This window comes from Rhinatrema bivittatum, chromosome 11, assembly GCF_901001135.1.
Source record: "Rhinatrema bivittatum chromosome 11, aRhiBiv1.1, whole genome shotgun sequence".
Classification (NCBI taxonomy): Eukaryota; Metazoa; Chordata; class Amphibia; order Gymnophiona; family Rhinatrematidae; genus Rhinatrema; species Rhinatrema bivittatum.
The window spans coordinates 46,876,290-46,898,284 of record NC_042625.1 but is presented as its reverse complement, the minus strand read 5'-3'; the positions used below and the strand labels follow the sequence as shown (position 1 = coordinate 46,898,284).

The 21,995-nt window shown below is 42.1% G+C and overlaps 1 protein-coding gene across 3 annotated transcripts in view; it reads left to right on the top strand.

Annotated features, from left to right (window-relative positions):
• Nucleotides 1-21,995, top strand: part of TANGO2 (transport and golgi organization 2 homolog) — a 116,473-nt gene that overhangs the window by 8,688 nt on the left and 85,790 nt on the right. Inside the window, exons 1-3 of one of the 3 annotated variants that reach the window (XM_029571283.1) lie at nucleotides 604-695; nucleotides 814-968; nucleotides 1,879-2,000. In XM_029571283.1, coding sequence (XP_029427143.1) covers nucleotides 1,945-2,000 — 56 coding nt within the window. In that variant the 5' untranslated portion in view covers nucleotides 604-695; nucleotides 814-968; nucleotides 1,879-1,944. Of the gene's footprint in view, nucleotides 1-603; nucleotides 696-813; nucleotides 969-1,878; nucleotides 2,001-21,995 lie in introns of those variants that run through there. The other 2 variants (XM_029571284.1, XM_029571282.1) reach the window with 2 other exon arrangements.

The window sequence follows — 21,995 nt, the reverse complement described above, 5'->3', positions numbered from 1 at the left end:
CTCCAGGGGCTATTCAGCTGTGTACTGTTCCTTCCTTTTTGCCAAAAGTATTCTTGGATTTTCACTCGAATCAGTCCATTTCCCTGCAGTCTCTGGGTAGGGAGCGATGCGGTGGAATATCGCTTGTTGTGATGTTAAGAGACATATCGTGAGGTATCTAGAGGTTTCTAGATGTGTCAGGAAGATGGATCCCCTGTTTGTCCTCCACGGTGGAAGTAAACAGTGCGAGCCAGCTTCGAGGGTTACAATAGCTTGCCGGATTAAGGAGGTAGTCACAATTGCATATGTGGATGTTAAACAGCCGTTGCCTAATCAGGTTAGGGCTCATTCCACTAGGGCTCGGGCAGTGTCATGGGTGGAGATTGTCTCCCATCAACATTTGCTAAGCTGCGACGTGATCCTCCTTACACACCTTTTCCAGGTATCATTGTCTGGATGTGTAATCCCGGGAGGACTCAGCCTTTGCATGTGTGCTTTTGACTGGACCGCGGGCAGTCTCCCATCGTATTCAGGAGTAACTTGGGTACATCCCACTGATTCTGGATTCATCTGTCTGGATGCTAAGAAATGAGAAATTACTACTTACCTGATTTCCTTTTCTTTAGAACAGCCAGATGACTCCAGCTTCCCTCCCTTGGCTGCTGAATGATTGTGCTGTGGTCCTCCTGCGTGACTGCAATTTCCAGGGAGTACTGGTAAGTGTTAATCCAGTCTCTAGACTAATGTTAATACATTCTTTGTCTGAGCTCAGTGTTTCCTGTTGGCCGAGTACTGGAATGGTTATCTGTTAAGTTTTTTTTTGTCTGTCCACAGTTGGCTTTTTCAGAGAATACTGGCAGGCTGATGTCACTGTAGGTGGGGGTATATACCGTGGTGTCAACTTTGCTCCATTTCCATCTGCTGGTAGAGGTGCATAACCCAGTGGTTCTGGATTCATCTGTCTGTCCTAAAGAAAAGGAAATTATCAGGTAAGTAGTAATTTCTCATTCTGATATATGAATATATTTTTGTGCTTTTTAACTACAGCCTAAAAATGGTCTAATGTAATGGCTAAATCTGTCCTTAAGTATGATAACTTGCCTATCAGTTAACTCATCAGGGCTTGGTATCTATTCTATTGAAAATGGGCTTGATCTGGCAAGGGGAGGTCAATTTCAATAGGGGAAAAATTGAAAAGTGCTCCAAATGTTATACATGGGTTCTCCTCCCTTTTTTCCCATTTGTAAGATCCTACCTTCAAAATGAAAAAAAATCAGCTTCTTTCTACCCCTTAAAACGGTCCCTCCAAAAAGTCCTTGTCCTCATGAAGTAACTTGGGAGGCAGTTTTAGTCCTTCTAGAGCTCTACATACCAAGCATTTTATTTCTATATTTGGCTTACCCGCCCATCCACACAGGTTCAAGGTGGGCTTATGTACAAAAGGGTTTTTCCTATAGACAAGGTGGGGGGAGAACACTTGATTTTAGTAATTATGGAAGATATCAGATTTTCATTCATTTCAAACATGAATATCGCCTGTTACACCTGTTAGTAGGCATGAACAATTAGCTGCACTGCAATAAACTAAAAAGGAGATATAAAAATCCCTACACATTAGATCTTTCTCATGGGACTTGGAAATTTGCCTGTCAGAATTTATCCTCTGAAAGTAGTGTATTACATTCCCTTTTTTTTAAATAACATTTTGAAGCTTTAAGGATGCCTTAGCTTGATACAGATAAATACAATTCATTGAGATGTCTTTGGTGTTCTGTTTTCAATATTGGGTGCCTTTAATGGCAAGTGGGAGCACAGAGTCCCACTATGAGGGCTGGGGAAAGTTGATACTTGGTAAATGGCAGGATACCATACTTTAATAATTTTTCTGTTTATTCACAGGTTGTCACAATTGAGTCCTGTATTGCCATTGTTTGAAAGCACCAAAGAAGCCACCTGGTATTACCCATGTGCATCATTTTCTTTAAGTTTGATCCACGCCCTGTTTCCAAAAATGCTTACAGGTGTGTTTACGGCAGCGCTAACATACTGGGCTGGATTTTAAAACCTACGTGCGCAGCGTACATTTGTGCGTGCTACCCGGCGCGCACAAATGAACACCCAATTTTATAACATGCGCGCGGAGCCACACGCATGTTATAAAATCAGGGGTCGGCATGCGCAAGGGGGTGCACACTAGTGCACCTTGCGCATGCCGAGCCCTAGGGGAGACCAGCTGGCTTTCCTTGTTCCCTCCACCACCCCCCCCACCTTCCCCTCCCTTCCCCTACCTGTCCCGCCCCCCAGCCTGAAAAACCCCCCCCCCTTACTTTTGTTGCTGAAGTTACGCCTGCCAGTCGAGTGCTGGCGTGCGATCCTCCGGCCCAGCAGCCTAACAGAGGCCTCTGGCCACGCCCTGCCCCGCCCCCAGACCGCCCATTTCTTTCAAGCCCCGGGACTTACAAACATCCTGGGGCTTTACGCACGCCACTGGGTCTTTTGAAAATAGGCCCAGCGCGCGTAACACCCCCCCCCCCCCCCCCCTACGTGCGTAAATCCACCTGGATTTATGCGCGTAGGCTTTTAAAATCTGCCCCACTGTGTGGAAATTTAAATCCTGCTCACATGGAATTTGTATCTGAGTAGCCCTTTTTACAAAATAAAGCTTAGATTAAAAATGTGAAATTTGTATCCCTCTTTGTAAGAGTTACGGTAAGTCTGTTAAGGTTCATTAATATAAGGTTAATTTATGTAAAGGACAGTGGCTAGAGCACAGACTCCAGATTTTACTTTTCTGACTAGTAACTTGATTTTGTTCTTTTATGTTGCTGTTTAGTTCCTTTTACTTTTTTTTTTTACTGTTTTAACAATTGTACTATTCTCTAATGCTTTAGCTCAGAATGCTTGGGGAAATTAAAAAGTCATGGGATAGCAGGCAATGTTCTGTTGTGGACTGAGAACTGGTTAAAAGATAGAAAACAGAGTAGGGCTAAATAATCAATTTTCTCAATGCAGAAAGGTGAATAGGGCAATGCCTCTGGGATTTAGATAAGAGCATAAGGCTTGCCATACTGGGTCGGACCAAGGGTCCATCAAACCCAGTATCCTGTTTCCAACAGTAGCAAAGCCAGGTCACAGGGATCCCAAGGGGTAGATAGATTCCATGCTGCTTATCCCAAGAATAAGCAGTGGATTTCTGCAACTCTTCCTTAATTGTTAATGGACGTTTCCTCCAGGAACTTGTCCAAACCTTTTTTAAATGCAGCTATGCTAATAGCTTTAACCACATCCTCTGGCAACGAATTCCTGAGCTTAATTACGCATTGAGTAAAAAAATATATTTTCTTAGTTTTAAATGCATTACCCAGTAACTTTATTGTGTGTCCCCTAACCTCCTATTTATAATAGTACTGTTGCTTTTCAACATAATCATAAATTACCTGGATATGGGAATGAGTGAGGTGATCAGATTTGCTGATATAAAATTATTCAAAGTGAAATCACAAGAGGATTGTGAGAGTTCAAGAAGACCTTGCAAGACTGGGAGACTGGGCATCCAAATGGCAGATAACATTTAATGTGGCAAGTGCAAAATTGGTTTTGAACCTCAATAAAACTGAGATTAATCTCAGTTTTCTGTTTAATAATGTAAATAGCCCTTCTTTAATTCAATTTCAGTAGAATCCATTTGAAAAAGTCACCCATACATGAGATGTAGGAATAATAATAGACAGCTACCTGGACATGAGAAAGTACATTATTTATTTATTTAGAATTTTTTTTATATACAGACAACTGTTTGCACATCGTATCGGTTTACAAATAACTTGTAACTTTTCAGCAGTGCCTTTACATGGAACAATAACTATGAATACAGGAGCTAACAAACTAATAAGGAAACAGAGTAACAATTTACAAGATTCAATGGTATATTGAATGGTACATTAGTAGGAAAATTAGAGATGGATATAAATAAACTCCTCTATTCAAATGAAAAACCTTTACACCAAACAATTTATTCCGCCATAGTTAAAAGTTATACAATGGCCCCTTTATGGAGGATGTGGAAGTTTTTAAAAAAAAGAAATTCTATTCGGATATCACAATAAGAATTAAACAGTGATTTTTAATAAAAAGAAGAAACATTGAAACAAAAATTCAATATAGTAATAAAGGCATATGGGGAGGTTTTTTCAAAGATCAATGATTGACCTACCCGTGTATAAGTTTTGTATAAAACTTACACTTGGGTTCTGAGGTCTTTTTCCTCCATAAAGGGGCCATTGTACAACTTTTAACTATGGCGGAATAAATTATTTGGTGTATGGGTTTTTCATTTGAATACTTCATTACTTTACATGTCCTGGTTGTGTTTGTATAATAAACTCTTTACATTAAGATATTTAAAACTTCTACTGATTCAGGAAAAGTTTTTACTGTACTTCAGACTCTAATATTTTCAAATTTAGATTATTGTAATGCCCTCTTAATTGGCCTCCCGGCAAGTACGACAAAACCATTGCAACTTATATAGAACACTACAGCTAGGGTTTTAACTGGATGTAGAAAGTTTGATCTTATCTCACCAATTTTAATTTCTTTGTATTGGTTGCCAGTAAAATACAGAATTGATTTAAAGTTCTTTGCCTTTTACACAAACTTATTAATGGTGAAAAAACAGAATGGCTCAATGGGGTACTGCATGTTTATACCCCTCAAAGAAACTTAAGATCATTTAATAAAGGTCTTTTGGTGGTACCCTCTGCACGCATAGCCCATCTTACAGGCCAAGTGCCCGCTCTCCCGGCATGCGCACAGGCCTCTGCACGCGATTCAGTAAGTTAATTTATTTAAATTAGGGCCTGCGGTAAAAAGAGGCGCTAAGGACACTAGCGCGTCCCTAGCGCCTCTTTTTTGACAGGAGCGGTGGCTTTCAGCGAGTTTGACAGCAGACGCTCAATTTTGCCGGCGTCTGTTCTCAAACCTGCTGACAGCCACGGGCTCGGAAACCGGACGCTGGCAAAATTGAGCGTCCGGTTTTCAAGCCACGGGCCCATTTTATATTTTTATTTTTTTTTTATTTTTAACTTTTTTTAACTTTTGGGACCTCCGACTTAATATCGCTATGATATTAAGTCGGAGGGTGCACAGAAAAGCAGTTTTTACTGCTTTTCTGTGCACTTCCCCGACGCCGGCAGAAATTAACACCTAACTTTGGTTAGGCACTAATTTCTTAAAGTAAAATGTGCGGCTTGGCTGCACATTTTACTTACTGTATCACGCGGGAATGACTAATAGGGCCATCAACATGCATTTGCATGTTGTGGGCGCTGTTAGTCTCGGGGGGGGGGGGGGGGGGGGTTGGATGCACGTTTTCGACGCACTGTTACCCCTTACTGAGTAAGGGGTAAAGCTAGCGCGTCGAAAACGTGCGTCCAAATGCCGGAGCGCACTGTACTATATCGGCCTGTTAGTGAGGTTAGAGAGTCATATCAATAGCAGGACCCAAAATATGGAATTCTTTTCTGACTGAATTAAGGCTGCAAGCAGACTTTACGATTTAAAAAAAAAATAAATCTAAAAACATGACTTTTTTAAAAAGCCTTTGAAGGAATGGAAGAACTTGTTGTGGCAAGGATCTCTTTTTGAATTTTTGAAGAATGAGGCACGCTTTTTAACTTTGTCTTTTAGTCTTTTATTTAATACAGTTATATTTTTATTTTGGTAATCTATTTGTTTTATTAAGATGTTTTTGTGATTTTGGATTATTTTGTAATTTCTTGATTTTACTATTGTATTTATTTTAAACTGTTGTAATTGAATATGTAATGACAGTATATACAAGCTTTAAATAAGTGATGCATATAGGGAAGAGCAACCCAAACTATAGCTACCCCATGCAAGAAGTCACCGCCCAGGAAAAAGGGTCTAGGCGGTGTCATGAATATGTTGAAATGCTCTGTTCAGTGTGTGGTAGCGGCCAAGAAAGAAATAGAATGCTAGAAATTAGGAAAGGAATGGTATATAAAAAAGAATATCATAATGCCTCTGTATCACATTGTGGTGTGGCTACACCTTAAGTATTTTGTGCAGTCCTGATCACCACATCTCTTAAAACATAGAATTAAAAAAGGGTAACAGAAGGGTGAACAAAATGAGGAAAGGCTAAAGGGCTGTTCACTTTAGAGAAGACGGCTGAGGGATGATAGAGGTCTATAAAATGAGTGGAGTGGAACAAATAAATGCAAATACATTGTTTACTTGTTCAAGATGACATTCAGTGAAGTTACTAGGTGATATATTTAAGACAAATAGGAGAAATTATTTTTTACCCAATGCATAATTAAGCTCTGGAATTCATTGCTGGAGGAGGATATGGTGAAAGATGTTAGTGTAGCTGGGATAAGCAGCATAGAATCTGTCTACTCCCTGGGATCCTACAAGGTGTTTGTGACCTGGCTTGGCCACTGTTGGAAAGAGGATACTGGGCTTAATGGACCTTTGGTCTGACCCAGTATGGCAAATCTTAGGTTCTTATACAAAATAAAATGAATCCATGGAATGGACCTTAGTAAACTTAAAGAATACATTGGGCCAAAGCAAGGCCCTGATGGGGTTTCTCCAGGCTGAATTAGAAGTTTCAGATTCTCTTTGAGATAATTGATCATCTTCTAGTCTTTACTTTCCCTCAACTCAAATAATCAGGAATGTGTTTCCCTGTACAAAACAAATCTACACATGCTGCAAATAAAAACTCTTTATGCAAGCGGTTACTGTTGACTTAGACTCACTTTTTGGGAAGAGGCCATGTGTCTGATCTTGAGTACTGTGGAATTCCTTCCTTTACTCTGTTTGGCACTCTGTGATGTGATATGGCTTTTCCTTTATGTATTGTCTCAAAGTACTTAAACGTTAACTACTCGAGCATATATAATCTTTCTGCATTGCCCATTATTCAGGTGTTCTCTGGCACCTATATGTCAATGCATGTTAAAGTATAAGGAGTCATGGGTTGCTAATGTAGCAATATTAGTTGAGCAGAGTGTTAGCATTTGTAATATGTAGGCTCTAACTCATTGTGGCACTTCTGGGCTAATCAGTTTGTGAGTTGGCACTCTGTGCAGGCAGATGGACATAAGCATAGGCAATCAATAGACTGTGCAGGTTTATATATCAAGAGTCTGAGGATAGGATTCATAGCCAGGAACACTCAAATAACTGTCAGATTATGTGCTTGGGGTTTAAAAACATGTTTTATTATGCTAAACGCCTGACTAGATGACATTTATTTTTGAAATATCAAAAAATCATCTTTGCCATGCAATGATAGTGCGTGACCTCTCTGTATCCTAGAGGAACATATGGAATGCAGCAGAGGAATGTTATGGTGGAGAGGCATTTTGTGTGTGGGGTTGGTTTTTTTTGTTTGTGTTTTTAGGAAGATCACCTCCATCTCGTACCAGCACCTATAAAATTCAAAACCAGTACAGCTTTATAAAGCTTTTGGTACTTTGTGAGGTAAAATGAAGTGACAAATTATTTCCTCTCTTGTTTTCTCCTAATTACACTAAAAATGCATGGTTCTCTGCTGGCTAATAACCAGAGTGGAATCCGCCTTCGAATCCAAGTCCAGCAGTGCTCCATTGTTGAAGTGGACCTTGGCTTTCAAAGGCCCAACCAGCTGTTTGTTTTTTTAGCTGGCAAGTACATTACCTCCATAATGTGCCCAAACTCCACCTGGCCCACAGAATTTGAGTCTCTTATGTTTAAATAAGATTGCATCCCTAGTCAGCTTTCCTTTCTGCTTGGTTCAGCCAGAAAGTTGCCTTTATTTACAAGCAGGTTTGTACTGTTCTAACTGTACACATTGTCACCAAGGAAATTACTGTAATCAAGTGTTTAAATTTTTTAAAATATTTATTGAATTTTGGAAACAATGAGCCAAAATACTTATCAAACCAGTGTCAAACAGTACATCCAGAAAAGTATAGTTCTACAGCATATGAAGCCGTCATTGTTTCTTTAATTCCCATTACACTCATCCCTTCCTACCCCAACTCTCCTGGATGATTATAACAAAAGAGCTGGTATTTATGGATGACGAGCATTCCCTGATTAATGTAAAACCTTTTTTATAAACATGCCATAGTCTTTGGCAGTTGATGTAATGTTTAGTCAATAGATAAAGGAATATATATATGCATGTACACAGATACATATATCCATACACACACATGTAAGCTTAGGTCAATTTAACCCATATTTTCCTTTTCTGAATTAGCCAATACTTTAGGAAGGCCATCAATTATAAATTCAGTATTGCATTTCTCACCAATGGGGAGAGAAGCTATAAAGGCTTCCCAAATCTCCAACATTTTTCCATACTTTTTGTTGGAGAGATTTTTTGCGGTAAAGTATTCGAAAGTCAGTAGTTTAATCATTCTCGACTCCCAGTGGGTGAGAACTAAGCCTTTCTTCCCCGTCCAGGTAGATAGGATTGGGGGGTTTTTTGTGTGTTTTTTTTTTACTACTAAGCTAGCCTTATCTAAAATCTTATTTTCTCAGAGATATTGATGAATAATTCCATAATTGACAGAGCCAAACCAAAGGATCATTCGGAAGAGTAAAGTAGAGCAAGTTTGTACAATAAGTCTGAAGTTATCCCCAAAATTTATGAACTGCAGGGCAACTCCATAAACTATGTATAAAGGTTCCCAGTTCACCCCCACATTTGCCACAGATAGCAGTATCACACAACTTAGCCTTAAATGCTTGGTCTTGTGATGAAAACAACAAAACAAAAACACTTTGATGCTGTTGGTAAGGGAGGAAGACAGCCTGAACTCGAAAAACAGGGCCCTAGGTGGAAGAGTTGGGTATAGACTCGAAAAAGGTTACAGAGGACAGATTGGCTGAAGCTACTATCCTAGTGGCTGTCTCTGTCCAAGCAATAGTGAGCTGTGAATATATGGAGAGAACTCCACGTCGCAGCCCTATGTCATGGGAACAGCTCGCAAGTTAGCCACCGAAGTTGCCATGGCCTGGACAGATTGATCCTTAACATGGGCCTCAAGCTGCAATCCTGCTCGCGCATAGCAGAACAAAATGCAGTCCTCTAGCCAGGTAGACAGGGTGTGCTTGGCCACAACAACTCCCATTCGATTCTTATCAAACGAGATGAAGAGTTGCGTGGACTGTCTATGGCCTGCCGTCCTCTCCAAGTAGAATGCCGAGGCCCTCTTACAATCCAAAGTATGCAAGGCCCATTCGCTTGGGTGCGAATGAGGTTTCGAAGAAGGTAGGTAGGACAATAGACTGGTTCAGATGGAAGTCCGATACCATCTTAGGCAGGAACTTAGAGTGGTTCTCTGTGCTCACCCTGTCACGGAAGAACTTTGTATAAGATGGGTACATTACCAACGCTTGAAGTTCGTTGACCCAAGCGCTGAGGTGACCGCAACCAAGAATATGACCTTCCAGGTCAGATATTTCAGGTCACGTGAGTGCATATGTTCAAAGGGGACCCTTCATGAAGCAAGCCAAGACCACATAGATCCCAGGATACAGACGAAGGATGCAGAGGGGACTTCAACTGAAGCGGACCACGCATGAACAGCCCAACCAAGGATTGCACTGAGGCAGGCATGCCATTCACCCCGTAATATGCCCCAATGGCGCTGAGATGCACTCTGATAGAGTTGTTTTTTAAACCAACTTCTGACAGGTGTGACAATCCAAGAGCTTTGGGGTGGAGCGGTTAAATGGGTCCAACCCGTGTTGGCTCGCACCAGACTGCAAACCACCTCCACTTCAGGCTGTATGACTTTCTAGTGAAAGGCTTCCTGGAGGCAACCAGAACTCCAGAGACATTGTCAGACAATGCCAGGTGCTGCAATATTAACCTTTCAACATTCAGGCCGTCAGACAATGCCTTGAGGTTTGGATGGCACAGCCTGCCCTGTTCCTGTGTAATTAAGGTCAGGGAGGTCCCCAGACTGATCGGGTTCTGAACTGAGAGGTCCTGCAAGAGTGGGAATCAAGTCTGCCATGCCTAATAGGTGGCTATGAGGATCATGTTCCCCCATCCTGCCGGAGCTTCAGGAGCATCCTCATCACCAGCAGAAATGGAGGATACACGTACAGAAGCTCCTTGCCCCAGTGGTGGGCAGTGGCATCCAAGGACTCCACCTTGTTGCAGGGGGAGGCAAACAGATCCACGTCTGGAGTTCCCCAAAGATGGAAGATCATGTTGGCTACTGCCGAGTCCAGGGACCACTCGGGTCGAAATGCCCGACTGAGGCGGTCTTCCACCAAGTTCTCAGGCCCACCCACAGGCTGTAACAGATCGCTTGGAGCTTCAGGAAGTTGATTTGGCACTGAGCTTCTTGAGCCAACCACGGGCCCGGTGCAGAGTCCCTCTACATGGGCTCCCCACCCCAGTGTGGATGCATCGGTGGTGAGGATAGCCTAGGAGGGGGATTGAAAAAGAACCCCTTGTTCCAGATTGGCTAGGTCCTCCCACCAGGACAAGATGAGCACTGTCACGAGGAAGATAGGCCTTCCCTCTGCCGTGTCCAGGTGGGTGTCGATAATAACCCAGCCGCAATGACTGAGTTAGATGGGACTTCGAGTAGTTGACAAACCTGAGAGACTCCAACATCTGAATGGTCAAGCATAGAGACTGAAGCATCCCCCCTTGGGAACTGCTCTTGATTAACCAATCATCCAAGTAGAGGAGCATCTGTGCCCCAGATGGTGCAGGTCTGCTGCCTCCAATGCCAGGCATTTGGTGAAGACACAAGGTGCAGAGGCAAGGCCAAACAGGACCCTGTATTGAAATTGCCTGGTGCCCACCAGGAAACTGAGATGTCCGGAGACCGAGGGAGATGTCGATGTGTGTGTGTATGCATCCTTGATCTCAAACTCACATGGCCGCAGTGGACATCGGAGCCTGCAGGATGGCCTGGCTCAGTTTCGTACCTCCAGCCTTCTTTGTGGCCGGTTCTGGGGGTTTTTTGGTGTTTGTGTCTGCCTTGCACCGACCATTTGCCGGCTCGAGGCATGGCTGCCTCCAGGTTTCATCAATACCCCAAGTGCCCACAGACCATGTCTGACTGATCCGCATGAAGTTTGTATTCTTTGCCTGGGGGCATCACATAATGTCCGGTGTTGTCGGTTTTGCGACCAAATGATCCCAAAAAGTCATCGAGCATGCTTAGATAAAATTGAGAAACATTTTGGCTCCAGAAAGTCATGGATCTCCACGCCGTCAGGCACATCAACATTGGGGCGGGGGGGGGGGGTCGAGAGGAGCCCAAGGACACGAGCCATCGGTGTCCACCCCCACTCTGGCTCTCCTCTGGAGAGGGGCACCGTAAATCAACTGTTGTCTGTATCCTTGGGTTGCACCAGGGGGAGATCGAGGAAACACCGTCTCCGTGATTTGAGGAAGGGTCATATCTTTAAAAAAGCAAAACAAAAAAAAAATTTCCTCATTTGACCCGCCTGTTTATATGTATATATGTCATGGTTTGTTTACTACACCTCTTAATCGAATGTATAATCTAACAGACTTTATTGTAGTCACAGGTCAGATTAGACATCACTAAACATATAACCATTATTATGAAACTATGTAACAGAGCTTATCAGGCACCTCCATTACTAATAATAGGAACAGATGCATGTACAATTTACTATATGTGCCCCTATGTAAACCGTTGTGACGGTAATATACTGAACGACGGTATAGAAAAGATTTTAAATAAATAAGTCTTCAGAGTATGGTTCATAGAAACATTTGAGAACCTGACAAGTATCTGCCCCGATATTGAGAATAGAGCCCTGTCTTCAGTTGTTCAAGGTTGTCCCTTACCATACTATGATTGCATTGGCTAGAAATTTGCCTGCTTTGTTTCCAAATCTAATGAAGTTATATTTTGAGCGTTGTAGCATTTTTTGGGGCCGCTGATGAATATACATATTCAGAATTTCTAGAATTTCAAAATATTACGACTTATTCTTTTTAGTTAGGTGGTTCGTCCATTTTTCTTTCCTCCTTTGCAATCCTTTATTTCTCTTTTAGTTGTAAAATAGTTTTAAGGTGTGTATTCCTGCCAATTAGGTATGAGAATTTCTCCACTTAAAACAACTTTACATAGCTTCCCAAAAATGTTTATGGGTAACTATATGTTGGTTATTTCTTTCTTTCGAAATCTTCCCATTTGTTTTGAAGAAATGCTTGAAAATCTGCATCTCCTTTCAGGTAACTTGGGAGACTTCCAGATTATCTCCCCTACTCCAAAATCTGATAGCTGAATATCAATCCATATCATAGAATGATCAGATATTCCTGACTAGCCTATCTCCCGCCTTGCTAATTTTTGAGAAGCCAGTATACAGTCTATACGAGATAAGGAGGAATGTGCCCTAGAGATGTGTAAAATCATTTACCTCTGGGTTCAGGATTCTCCATATCTCTAAACATTGTAATCTTTGACATAGATATGACATTCCCTTACCCTTGATAGCACTAAGCCTAGTGCCACAATGTAGTTTATCAAGCAGTGTGTCATGAACATAGTTAAAGTCCCCTGTTTAAGAATAAAGCACCTTTCTGATGTATTAGAATATTTACTAATTTGAGAAAAAAAATTGTGATCATACTCATTGAGAGCATAGAGATTAGAGTGTGATCTCTCTGCCACTCATTATCCTAATTGGGAAGATTAATCTCCCATCCGAGTCCTGAATTTAATTTCTTTTTTTGCCAATTCACATTTTTATGAATAAGAATAGCCACACCAGCTTTTTTCTTTTTTTGCAGCAGAAAAATGGCAAACGTGCACCCAATCTTTATTCAGTTTTGCACTTTCTAGTTCAGAAAGATATTTCTTGCAAGCAAGCGATTGATACTTTATTCTTTTTTAAACATTGGAGTACCTTCTTACTTTTTATTGGGGACCCTAGCCCATTGACATTCCAAGATATTCGTATGCTATCACCCATTCTATTTATTTATTTATTTTTAGGTTTATATTCCGCTTTTCGCACTTTTTCAGCGCTTCAAAGTGGATTACATTCAGGTACTGGAGGTGTTTCGCTATCCCCAGAGGGCTCACAATCTAAGTTTGCCTGGAATGAAACAAGTCTACATAAAGAGAACACCCAGCCTTGTCCTCCATCTGTATCATCTTGCCACATCCATAAATGACTTCATACTTTTATACCCCAACGGACCAAGAAATTTACTGTCCCTTTCCATCCTCTCTCCCCACTGCCCCAACAAAATAGCTCTCTATAAAGTAGCATACAACCAACCTGAATGAGTAGCACTGAAAGGGTGACTGAACTAAAAAAAAAAATCCCTTCCCTCCTCCCCTCTTCACCACTTTTCCCATTCCTTCCCCAGCTACCTTCCTCTCAAACTCACCAATATATGGTTGCCCTCCAAAGGAGAACATGAGGTATGCTACATGTGTACAGGTGCTAATATCTCCCTCCTGGAATAAATATGAGGAGCAATAAAAGAATAACACAAACGTGCACTCAAGAAAACCTTTCAGGGCCTCCTGATAGACTCAGGCCAACCCAGATGCAAAATTATGCCCAGTTGTGTCAGGGGAGACTAAATGCTATGAATTTGGACAGTTTCTTACTGGCCACCTTTGGTGTGTACTGGTGCCTTCACTCTTAGGAAATCATGTCATGCCCCTCCTTGTGATGACACAATGATTCTATTGTCTTGTCATCTCCAGTACGACAGTGACTCCGGCACCCAGCCATCTCCGGAATGGACTGGTGTCACCACTCTGCTGAATTCTTCCCATGTTTCCCCCCCCCCCCCCTCAATAGCGTAGTTCTGTTTATTTCCTGTGTGTATCTAGCATTTTCTGCAATCCTGTTCTCTCCGGTATAACTAAGTCTCTGGAATTTCTTGGACAACAGAATGACTTAGTGTGAAGTCCCAAATAGCTTGAGACTTCTCATCAGTTGACATACCTGACCCAGAGGATTTAGAAAAATAAATCTGATATTTCCAAATTTTAAAGTTGAATAAAATAGTAGGAATAAGGAAAATATGGACGGCTTCCGTCCGAAGGCTTGAGGGAGGACATGATCGGGCTCCTCAACGGAACAAATCCAAGAGCTCAGAGTACTTCCAGCCTTACAAGATATTAACAAATTGCCGCACTTTTTCAATTTCTTCAAAGAATTGTGCTTTTCTATCATGTCAAACTCTAAGCCAAACCGGGTATTGTAAGGGAAATTTGATTTGTTTTTGTGCCAGAACTGAACATAACAGATTAAAAGCAGGTTGTTTCGTGAATACTGACAGTGAATAATCTTAAACTCTAACGGGTATATCTTTATATTCTACCTCTTGCATTTTCCTGTAAGACTGCAGAACTTCTTTAAGTGCAAAATTTAGAATTTTTGCAAGAATGATTCTCTGTCTGGACTTTCCGGCTTCCCAGTCTGTGGACCCATTTGACTTTTTAGCTCCTTGCAGGTTCAAGAGGTTTAAGGCCTCTGGTAGCCATTTTCTAGGAAGCATGGCAGATCAGAATCCCTAATCTCTTCTGGTAGATTAAAAAATGTAGGTTATTTCGAGGCGAGCTATTCTCTAAATCTAGTTTTTCTAGAGATTTGGCTAAATTTTCCAAGTTCACCAGTCTGCCTTCTTGAGCAGTTATCTTGTTTTCCAATATTAAAATCCTCCTTTCCGCAATATCGATGTTTGAGTTAGTCAGAAATAGCTGATTTGACCTCTGTTCCGAGATGGAGGAAAGTATCTCAGTTAAGGCAGATACGACTGCCTCTGTTAATTTTGAGATCAGATCAATGGAGAGAGCAGGCCCAGCTAGAATCTGTGTTGCGACTGCCATTTTGCCTTTCCCACTCTGACTTTGTCTTGTCTTTTTTTTGCCGTTCTGATGGGCATAATGTTAAATGATTTGTTCATAAAATGATCTATCAACACACAGATGATGTGTCTACCGAAATGTTTTTACCTTGTGAAATAGAGGAATTCGGATTGCAAAGGAATAGAAAGATCGGCACCCGGAGCTCTCAAACTTTTTAATTTTATTGCAACATTCAAGTTCAGTTGGGAGAAGGAGATTGGCAAAGAACATCATCATTTTTGTCCCACTCCTTTGATAATTGCTTAGAAATAAAGTACATTTTGTCTGTATATTTCACTTTAACATTTTTAACAATTGTAATAAATAAATAAATCCCACTTTAAACAATAGAGCTTTAATTTTTTTTAAACACTTTCCATTTTATCCTTGTGGCAATGGTCATTTTTATTAGGAAAAAATGTTTTAATTGAGGTTAAAATTGCAGTCCCTGAACTTAAGGTCAATGGCTTTCAAAGATTGTAGAATTAACTAGAGTTGTGGGTTGCATGAAATGATTTTTAATTACTTGTGAAATAGGCAGAAGTAGTTTGGTGAAAATTACCAAGTCAAGGAGAAAAATACATTAAATGATTATAAAGGATTACATCTTTAAAAAAAATGTACTGGGAGAAATGGTCAGTTGAAATAAGTACAAAGCAGCATTCAGCCAGTTAGTGCTAAATTGACTGACATGCCTTCACCTCACAAAATGTGAATAAAAATAAAATTGTCTGCTATTCACATAGCCAAGAAGTGATTCAAAATAAATTGTCTGTTTTGACCATAGCTGTGGTGCTCTGCTCATGTGCGGCAATTGCTGTATGAATCTTCAACTTAAGACTTCTCAGGCTTTTTCATCTGTCAGGTCAGATGTGGGTCTTCTCCACTCCTCGGTTTTTCAAATTTTTTTTCTCCCTGACAGTGCTAAACATGTTGGAAAGAAAAGCGCCGGGATTCAAATATTGTCAGTGTGGACATAATGTCTGTTACTGACGGGCACAATTACTCGTATTATTTGTGCCTCGGCCCAAATCAGGACCAGGTGGCTTGCTCCCATTGTAGATGGATGTCTCTAAGCCCAGTGATAGAGCAGTGAAAATTACCAAATTGTACAAGATGGACATAAGATCAGGCAGCTATCTGCCATCACCACGCCACTTTGTACAGTCTTTGCCAGGCTTAGAAAAACACCATAAGGAAAAATGCAGAAGAGCATTGTTGGTCAACCTGGGTACTGCCTCGCCTACACAGGGTAAACTTGTGGAGCCAAAGGCCCATACACCTAAGGGCATTGCTTAGTAGCTAAGGCAGAAACATGCCAAGCAGATACATGCGTAATTGGTCCCAACTACGCCATGGGGTGAGTCATCAGTACCAAGAAAATCTGCATTTCACAGCAGAGCGCACGGCACGAATTGAAGCGATGTACCTCGGAGGGACATATCACAACGTGAAGTGCCACAGAGCGACGCACACTGGAACTTTGCCCATGGCAGAGACGTAACGCCTCGGAGCAATGCACCAAAAACAGATGCAACACCACACACCGCATTTGTGCTAGAGCACCAGGGCGTGATGAGTTGGTCCAGGGCATGGAACTCAGTTCATGCAGCCTTGCGTGAAGCAACATTGAAACACCTTAAACAGGTGGAAAAGCCGGCTCTAAAACAGCTCAAGCCCACCACTTCCTCTCACAAGCATCAGGCTCCCAGCGAGACATCTTCATCCCATGAGCCATCACGCAAACAAAAGCAAGGGCAGCAAGCAGATTGGTTCCAATTCATCTATCTTACAGATGTTTTCCCATAAGCCATGATCCTTACCTGCCAGATCCCTGTCAGTGATTTCTTTAGGGTCACCACAGAGTGACCTTGAAGTCTGCTCGGGCTTGTCCCAAATCTCAGCCAGGAAACACAGAACTATATTACTAGGAAAAGTTAAATCCTTGGGGTAGGACCCAATAGAAGAGCAGCTACAATTCCAGCCACTCTGCTCCCTGCTGGTGGTTATCGACAGGGTAGCTGTCCCTCCTTCAAGAAGTCGAGCATTACTCAGGGATTCCCCAATTCACTACAGGATTCCCCTGCCGACTGCTAATCAGTGTCTATGCATATGAAATCAAAACAGGCTAGAGCACAGATTACATCAAGAACATGCCTGTTCTCTATGCTACATCCCAGGGTACAGCCTCAAGTTCAGCGATCATCCTGACATGTACCCAGAAGAACCACGTCCAAGATCTCTGCTCAGGGCGCTCAGCCCCAAGCCTTTGGTATCAGGCAGAAATTCCATGATCATTGTTGAAAATCCAAGTGCTCCACCCTCCCCGTATGTGGCCCGCTCACCACCATTATCGCAGTCCTTGTCTACGGGACTACTCTCTGACGGACCTCAAGAATCACCAGAAGACTTAACTTTATTCCAAGTTCATAGAGAAAATGGGGACTACACTAAACGTGAAGGTGAGAGATGCCAGACCCACGCAAGGAAGTATTCGACATTTTAAAGATCTTAGAGGTCCCATCTGAGCCCTCTGCACTACCTTCCCATGCAGTCCTAGACAAGGTGCTGCTGAAATTCTGGGAGTCTTCTCACTCTCCACACTCTAGCTTTCCAGTGGCAAGGAAACGTGATCTGCAGTTTCACTTAAAAAAAAAAAAAAAAAAAAACAAAACGGTGCTACAGAATGGTCCAATTTCCACACACACCAGTTGTGTTTGAATTGGCCATGAAGAAAGCAAAGAAGACCAAGCTTCATGCCAGTACCCCACTAGAGAAACGTAATAATAAAATCTTAGATTTCAGATATTAGGTATTTCACAGCTCAATGTTACCGTCTCGTATTGAGCAACATCAGTTCTACATGGTACATGTATGAGTGTGTCCAGCAGTTGAAGCTCTTCGATCAGAGTCAGGTGAACAGATATCGCCACAGCCTCTTCAAGACCTGGAGGAAGGTATGAGACATCTATTGAGGTCGGTATAAGAAGTGTTTGAGAACATTATGGACATTGGCGACCTCAATAGTGGCATGCATCTATCTCCCATATAGACTATCCTATATTCCTTACATTAAGGAGCTCTATGTTCGCCTGTTGTTAAGCTACATTTCTACGCTGCTCTTGTGTTATCCCCCTCCCAGTTCTTTCTCCCTGTTAATAAGTACTTTCAAACCTGCTGTTCAAATGTGAACCGGTATGATGTCCCCACTCATACCGGTATATAAAAGTCTCTAAATAAATAAATAAATGCTGCATAGTGTGGCTAAGGGCAAGTGCAATAAGAGGATGTCCATGAAAAACTAGCAGACCTCCCCTATTTAGGAGACAAATCTGTTTGGCAACAAGTTAAATGAGACAGTTGAACAAATCAAGGAACAAAATGTGGCGATACACTCAGCCACCTACTTATAGGAGATATTACTCCCAATATAAAAAAAACATTTCCAAAAGAAATCCTACAAGTAGTATGGGCAATACCACCCAAGCATGTAACAACCTCCACAAAGAGTGTGCAAACAGGAGAGGAGGCCTCAAAAACAGCAGCAGTAGATTCTTAAGAACCAACAGGTTTGTTTGTTTTTTTTTGGGGGGGGGGGGGGGGGTGGTTTGTCAGCCAGGTCACGGTTACTGATTTCCACATCTTTCAGCATGGTCTAGGATAACATTGGACCACTGGGTGTTAATCATCTGATTTGGATACCATCTACATTTCATAACTTTCCCAGATATCCCTCACTTAGCCCCCTCCTGTTCAGGATTTTTCTCACATCATGCAGTTACAGCAGGAAGCAAGGAAACTGTTAATGCAGAAAGCTGTACAGCATCTTCCACCAGCACTCACGCGCAAGGGATTGTATTCCCAATACTTCTTCATCCTTAAACGGACATGGGATCTTTGTCTAATCGTAGACTTCCGCCCACTCAACAGGATGTTAGAGGGAGAAATCCAATTGTTCATAGTACCATTTTGAATGTGCTCACTTGATCTCAAGGTTGCTTATGCACACATTCCAATGCACCCTTCATGCTGGCAGTACCTATGCTTTCACATAGGATGCGAGTATTACCAGTACAAAGTGCTCCCCTTTGGACTTTCATCTGCCCCGTGAGTCTTTAGCAAGTGCTTGGCGGTATCTGTGGCTCAACTTTTCTGCAGAGGACTACAGATTTTTCCATATCTCAGTGACTGGCTAATAGTATCCCCAACAGCAGAAGCTTTACGGGGGGGGGGGGGGGGGGGGGAATGAATCTACAAACTATAAGCTATCTAGAAGAACTGGGTTTCCTAATCAACTATGAGAAGTGAGTCCTTCAACCAACTCGTTCCATTCAGTTCATTGGAGCAACCATAGATTCCACTTCCATGAGAGCATTTCTTCTCAGGAACAGGCAGCAATGCTTGTAACTATTTGCTCTTTAACTAAGACACCGCACAAGAACAAGGGTGCACAAGCTTCTCGTCCTGCTCTGTTATATGGCAGTAGCCATCCATGTGGTGTCACCAGACTGAGAAGACTTGCAGTGGGGCCTCAAGGCGCAGTGGTCACAACAAAGTCAATGTTTACCACAATGACACTAACAAACTCCATGAAGCAGGACTTGTGTTGGTGGCTACAACTGAAGATAGATATTAAGAGGATGCACCCCTGAGACCATGCCCTCACCTACTGATTCTTACAAACGATGCCTCCACGTGAGGTTGGGGAGCACACTTGCTACATTACCAATCACAGAGACAATGGACAGCTCAAGAATCCAATTACCAAATCAGCCTTTTAGAACTCAGAGTGATTCGCAATGCACTAGTAGCATTGTTTTCTGAGTGGGAAAACAGTTATGATCCACACGGACAATCAGGTCGCTATGTTTTACATAAGCAAGGAGGCTTAGGTTCCTTTAAACCTTTGCAAAGAGGTGACCTTAAAATGGGACTGGGTGACCAAACGTTCAATCACACTTCAAGCAACCTACTTACCAGGTATAGTAATTGTGCAAATGGACAAGTTAAGCAGGATATTTCACCCCCACAAATGGGAACTAGACCAGGATATGGCAAACTACATCTTTGTCCAGTGGGGTCACCCAGACATCTGTTTACAGTGGAGCACAACACAAAACTGCAGAGGTTTGTTCACTTCTGCCCAGCCCAAGAAGAGAATCGCAAGACGTATTTCTCCTATCATTGTCCACAGGACTGCTATACACCTTTCCTCTGATCCTGCTCATTACTTGAACAGTACAAAAAAGCTTTCAAGATAGGGTGGACATGATTTGCATAGCACTTATGTGGTCAAGACAACCAACCAAGGTATGCTTATCCTGTACAACTCTTAATTCAACAAACATGATGGTTGGGAATTTGCCCGAATCTGCTTATTCAGGAAGACAGGATGCTCCTCCATCCACTTCTCCAGTCCCTTTATCTAAAGGCATGGAGTCTGAGTCCCAGGTTTTAGCACCATTACTACTCCCAAAGCATATACAGCAAGTACTCCTTTCCTCTCTGAAAGCTTCCAAATGTTGCAACTATGCCTTTAAGTGGAGATGTTACACAGAATGGTGCAAAATACATACAATAGACCCTCTTGTACACCAGAGCTCCTACTGGATTATTTGTACCATCTATTCCATTCAGGTCTTCAGACGTCGTCTGTAAGGGTCCATCTCAGTGCTATTGCAGCTTATCACTATAAAATTTGCAATCTCTCCATATCTAGATATCTATTGATAGTCCGTTTCATAAAGGGCTTACTCTATTTGTGTACTCTAGTGAGGAAACCAGCAACCCTTGTGACATCAGCGTAGTGCTAAGGGCTTTGATGGAAGGACTGTTTGAGCCCATGCGAACTGCACTGCTAAACTATCTCACATGGAATGTTCCTTTCCTCGTGGCTGTTATCTCTGTGAGGAAAATCAGCAAACTTAAAACCTAGTGGTTAACCCACCATACCTTCAGTTCTTTCATGACAAAGTGGTACTCCAGGCCACATCTGAAGTTCTTACCAAAAGTAGTTATGGCCTTTCACCTTGACTCCATCTCTCTTCCAACTTTCTTTCCAAGACCACACAGAATGAGAGAGAAAAAGCATTACGCAACTTTAAACTGTAAAAGAGCTTTGGCATATTATAGGGAAAGGATGCCTAGCTACAGATGAGATCAATAAATTTGTCCCCTTCGACCCCAATAAACCAGAGTTGGCAATAACAGAATGCTCACCAACTGGTTAGCAAGTTGCATTCAACACTTATGGTACAACCTCCCTACCTCTCTTCAGAAAGGTTAAAGCTCATGAAGTACAGTCCACAATGTTGTCCTTGGCACATTTGAAAAACAATGCCTATCGTGGACATTTGCAAACCTGCAACTTGGTCTTCTGTTCACGCCTTCTCGGTTCACTATTGCCTGGACAAACTATCAAACTCTGACAGTGCAGTAGGCAGAGCAATGCTGAGCACAGTAGAACATTCCTAGAGACTATCACAGAGTGTAGACAGATTGCAAAAAAAAAAATCAAGTGGTAGACAAAACAGTGTGCTACCCTGCACAACAAATAACTTGGGACTCCCCAAGAAAGTAGGGCTAATGCAGCTTGCTTATTGACCGAAAAAAGCAAGTTTGCTGACCGTAAATGATATTTTCCACAGGATGGATTAACCATGCGTACCTGCCCACCTCCCACTAGAATCTTTGACAATGATTTGAGGAGAGGCGAGTGGAAGATTCCTGCTGGAACTGCCATGCATGAGCAGAGCACCACAGCTGTGCTACTTGGAGAAGATTCCAAACTGTGCCGTCAGGATGACGTCACCCAAGAAAACACGGGTAATCCATTCTGCTATCTACGGAAAACGCAGTTTATGGTAGCAAACTTGCTTTTTGATGCAGAATAGAGAAACCCTGCTGGAGGCTGTCTGTGATGGTTTCCAGAAAAGAGCCACATGTGAAGTAAAGAATTTAATGCCCCACCTGACAGATGAAGGAGTCCTTCCCGTGCCAGGAGACAGATGTGGTGCCAGTGCCTAGTGCAGAAGGACATTAAGTAGTCCATACAATGTGGGAAGTTGGCATCAAGAACTGTTTTCATAGTTGGCAAAGCTTATGCTGATGTGA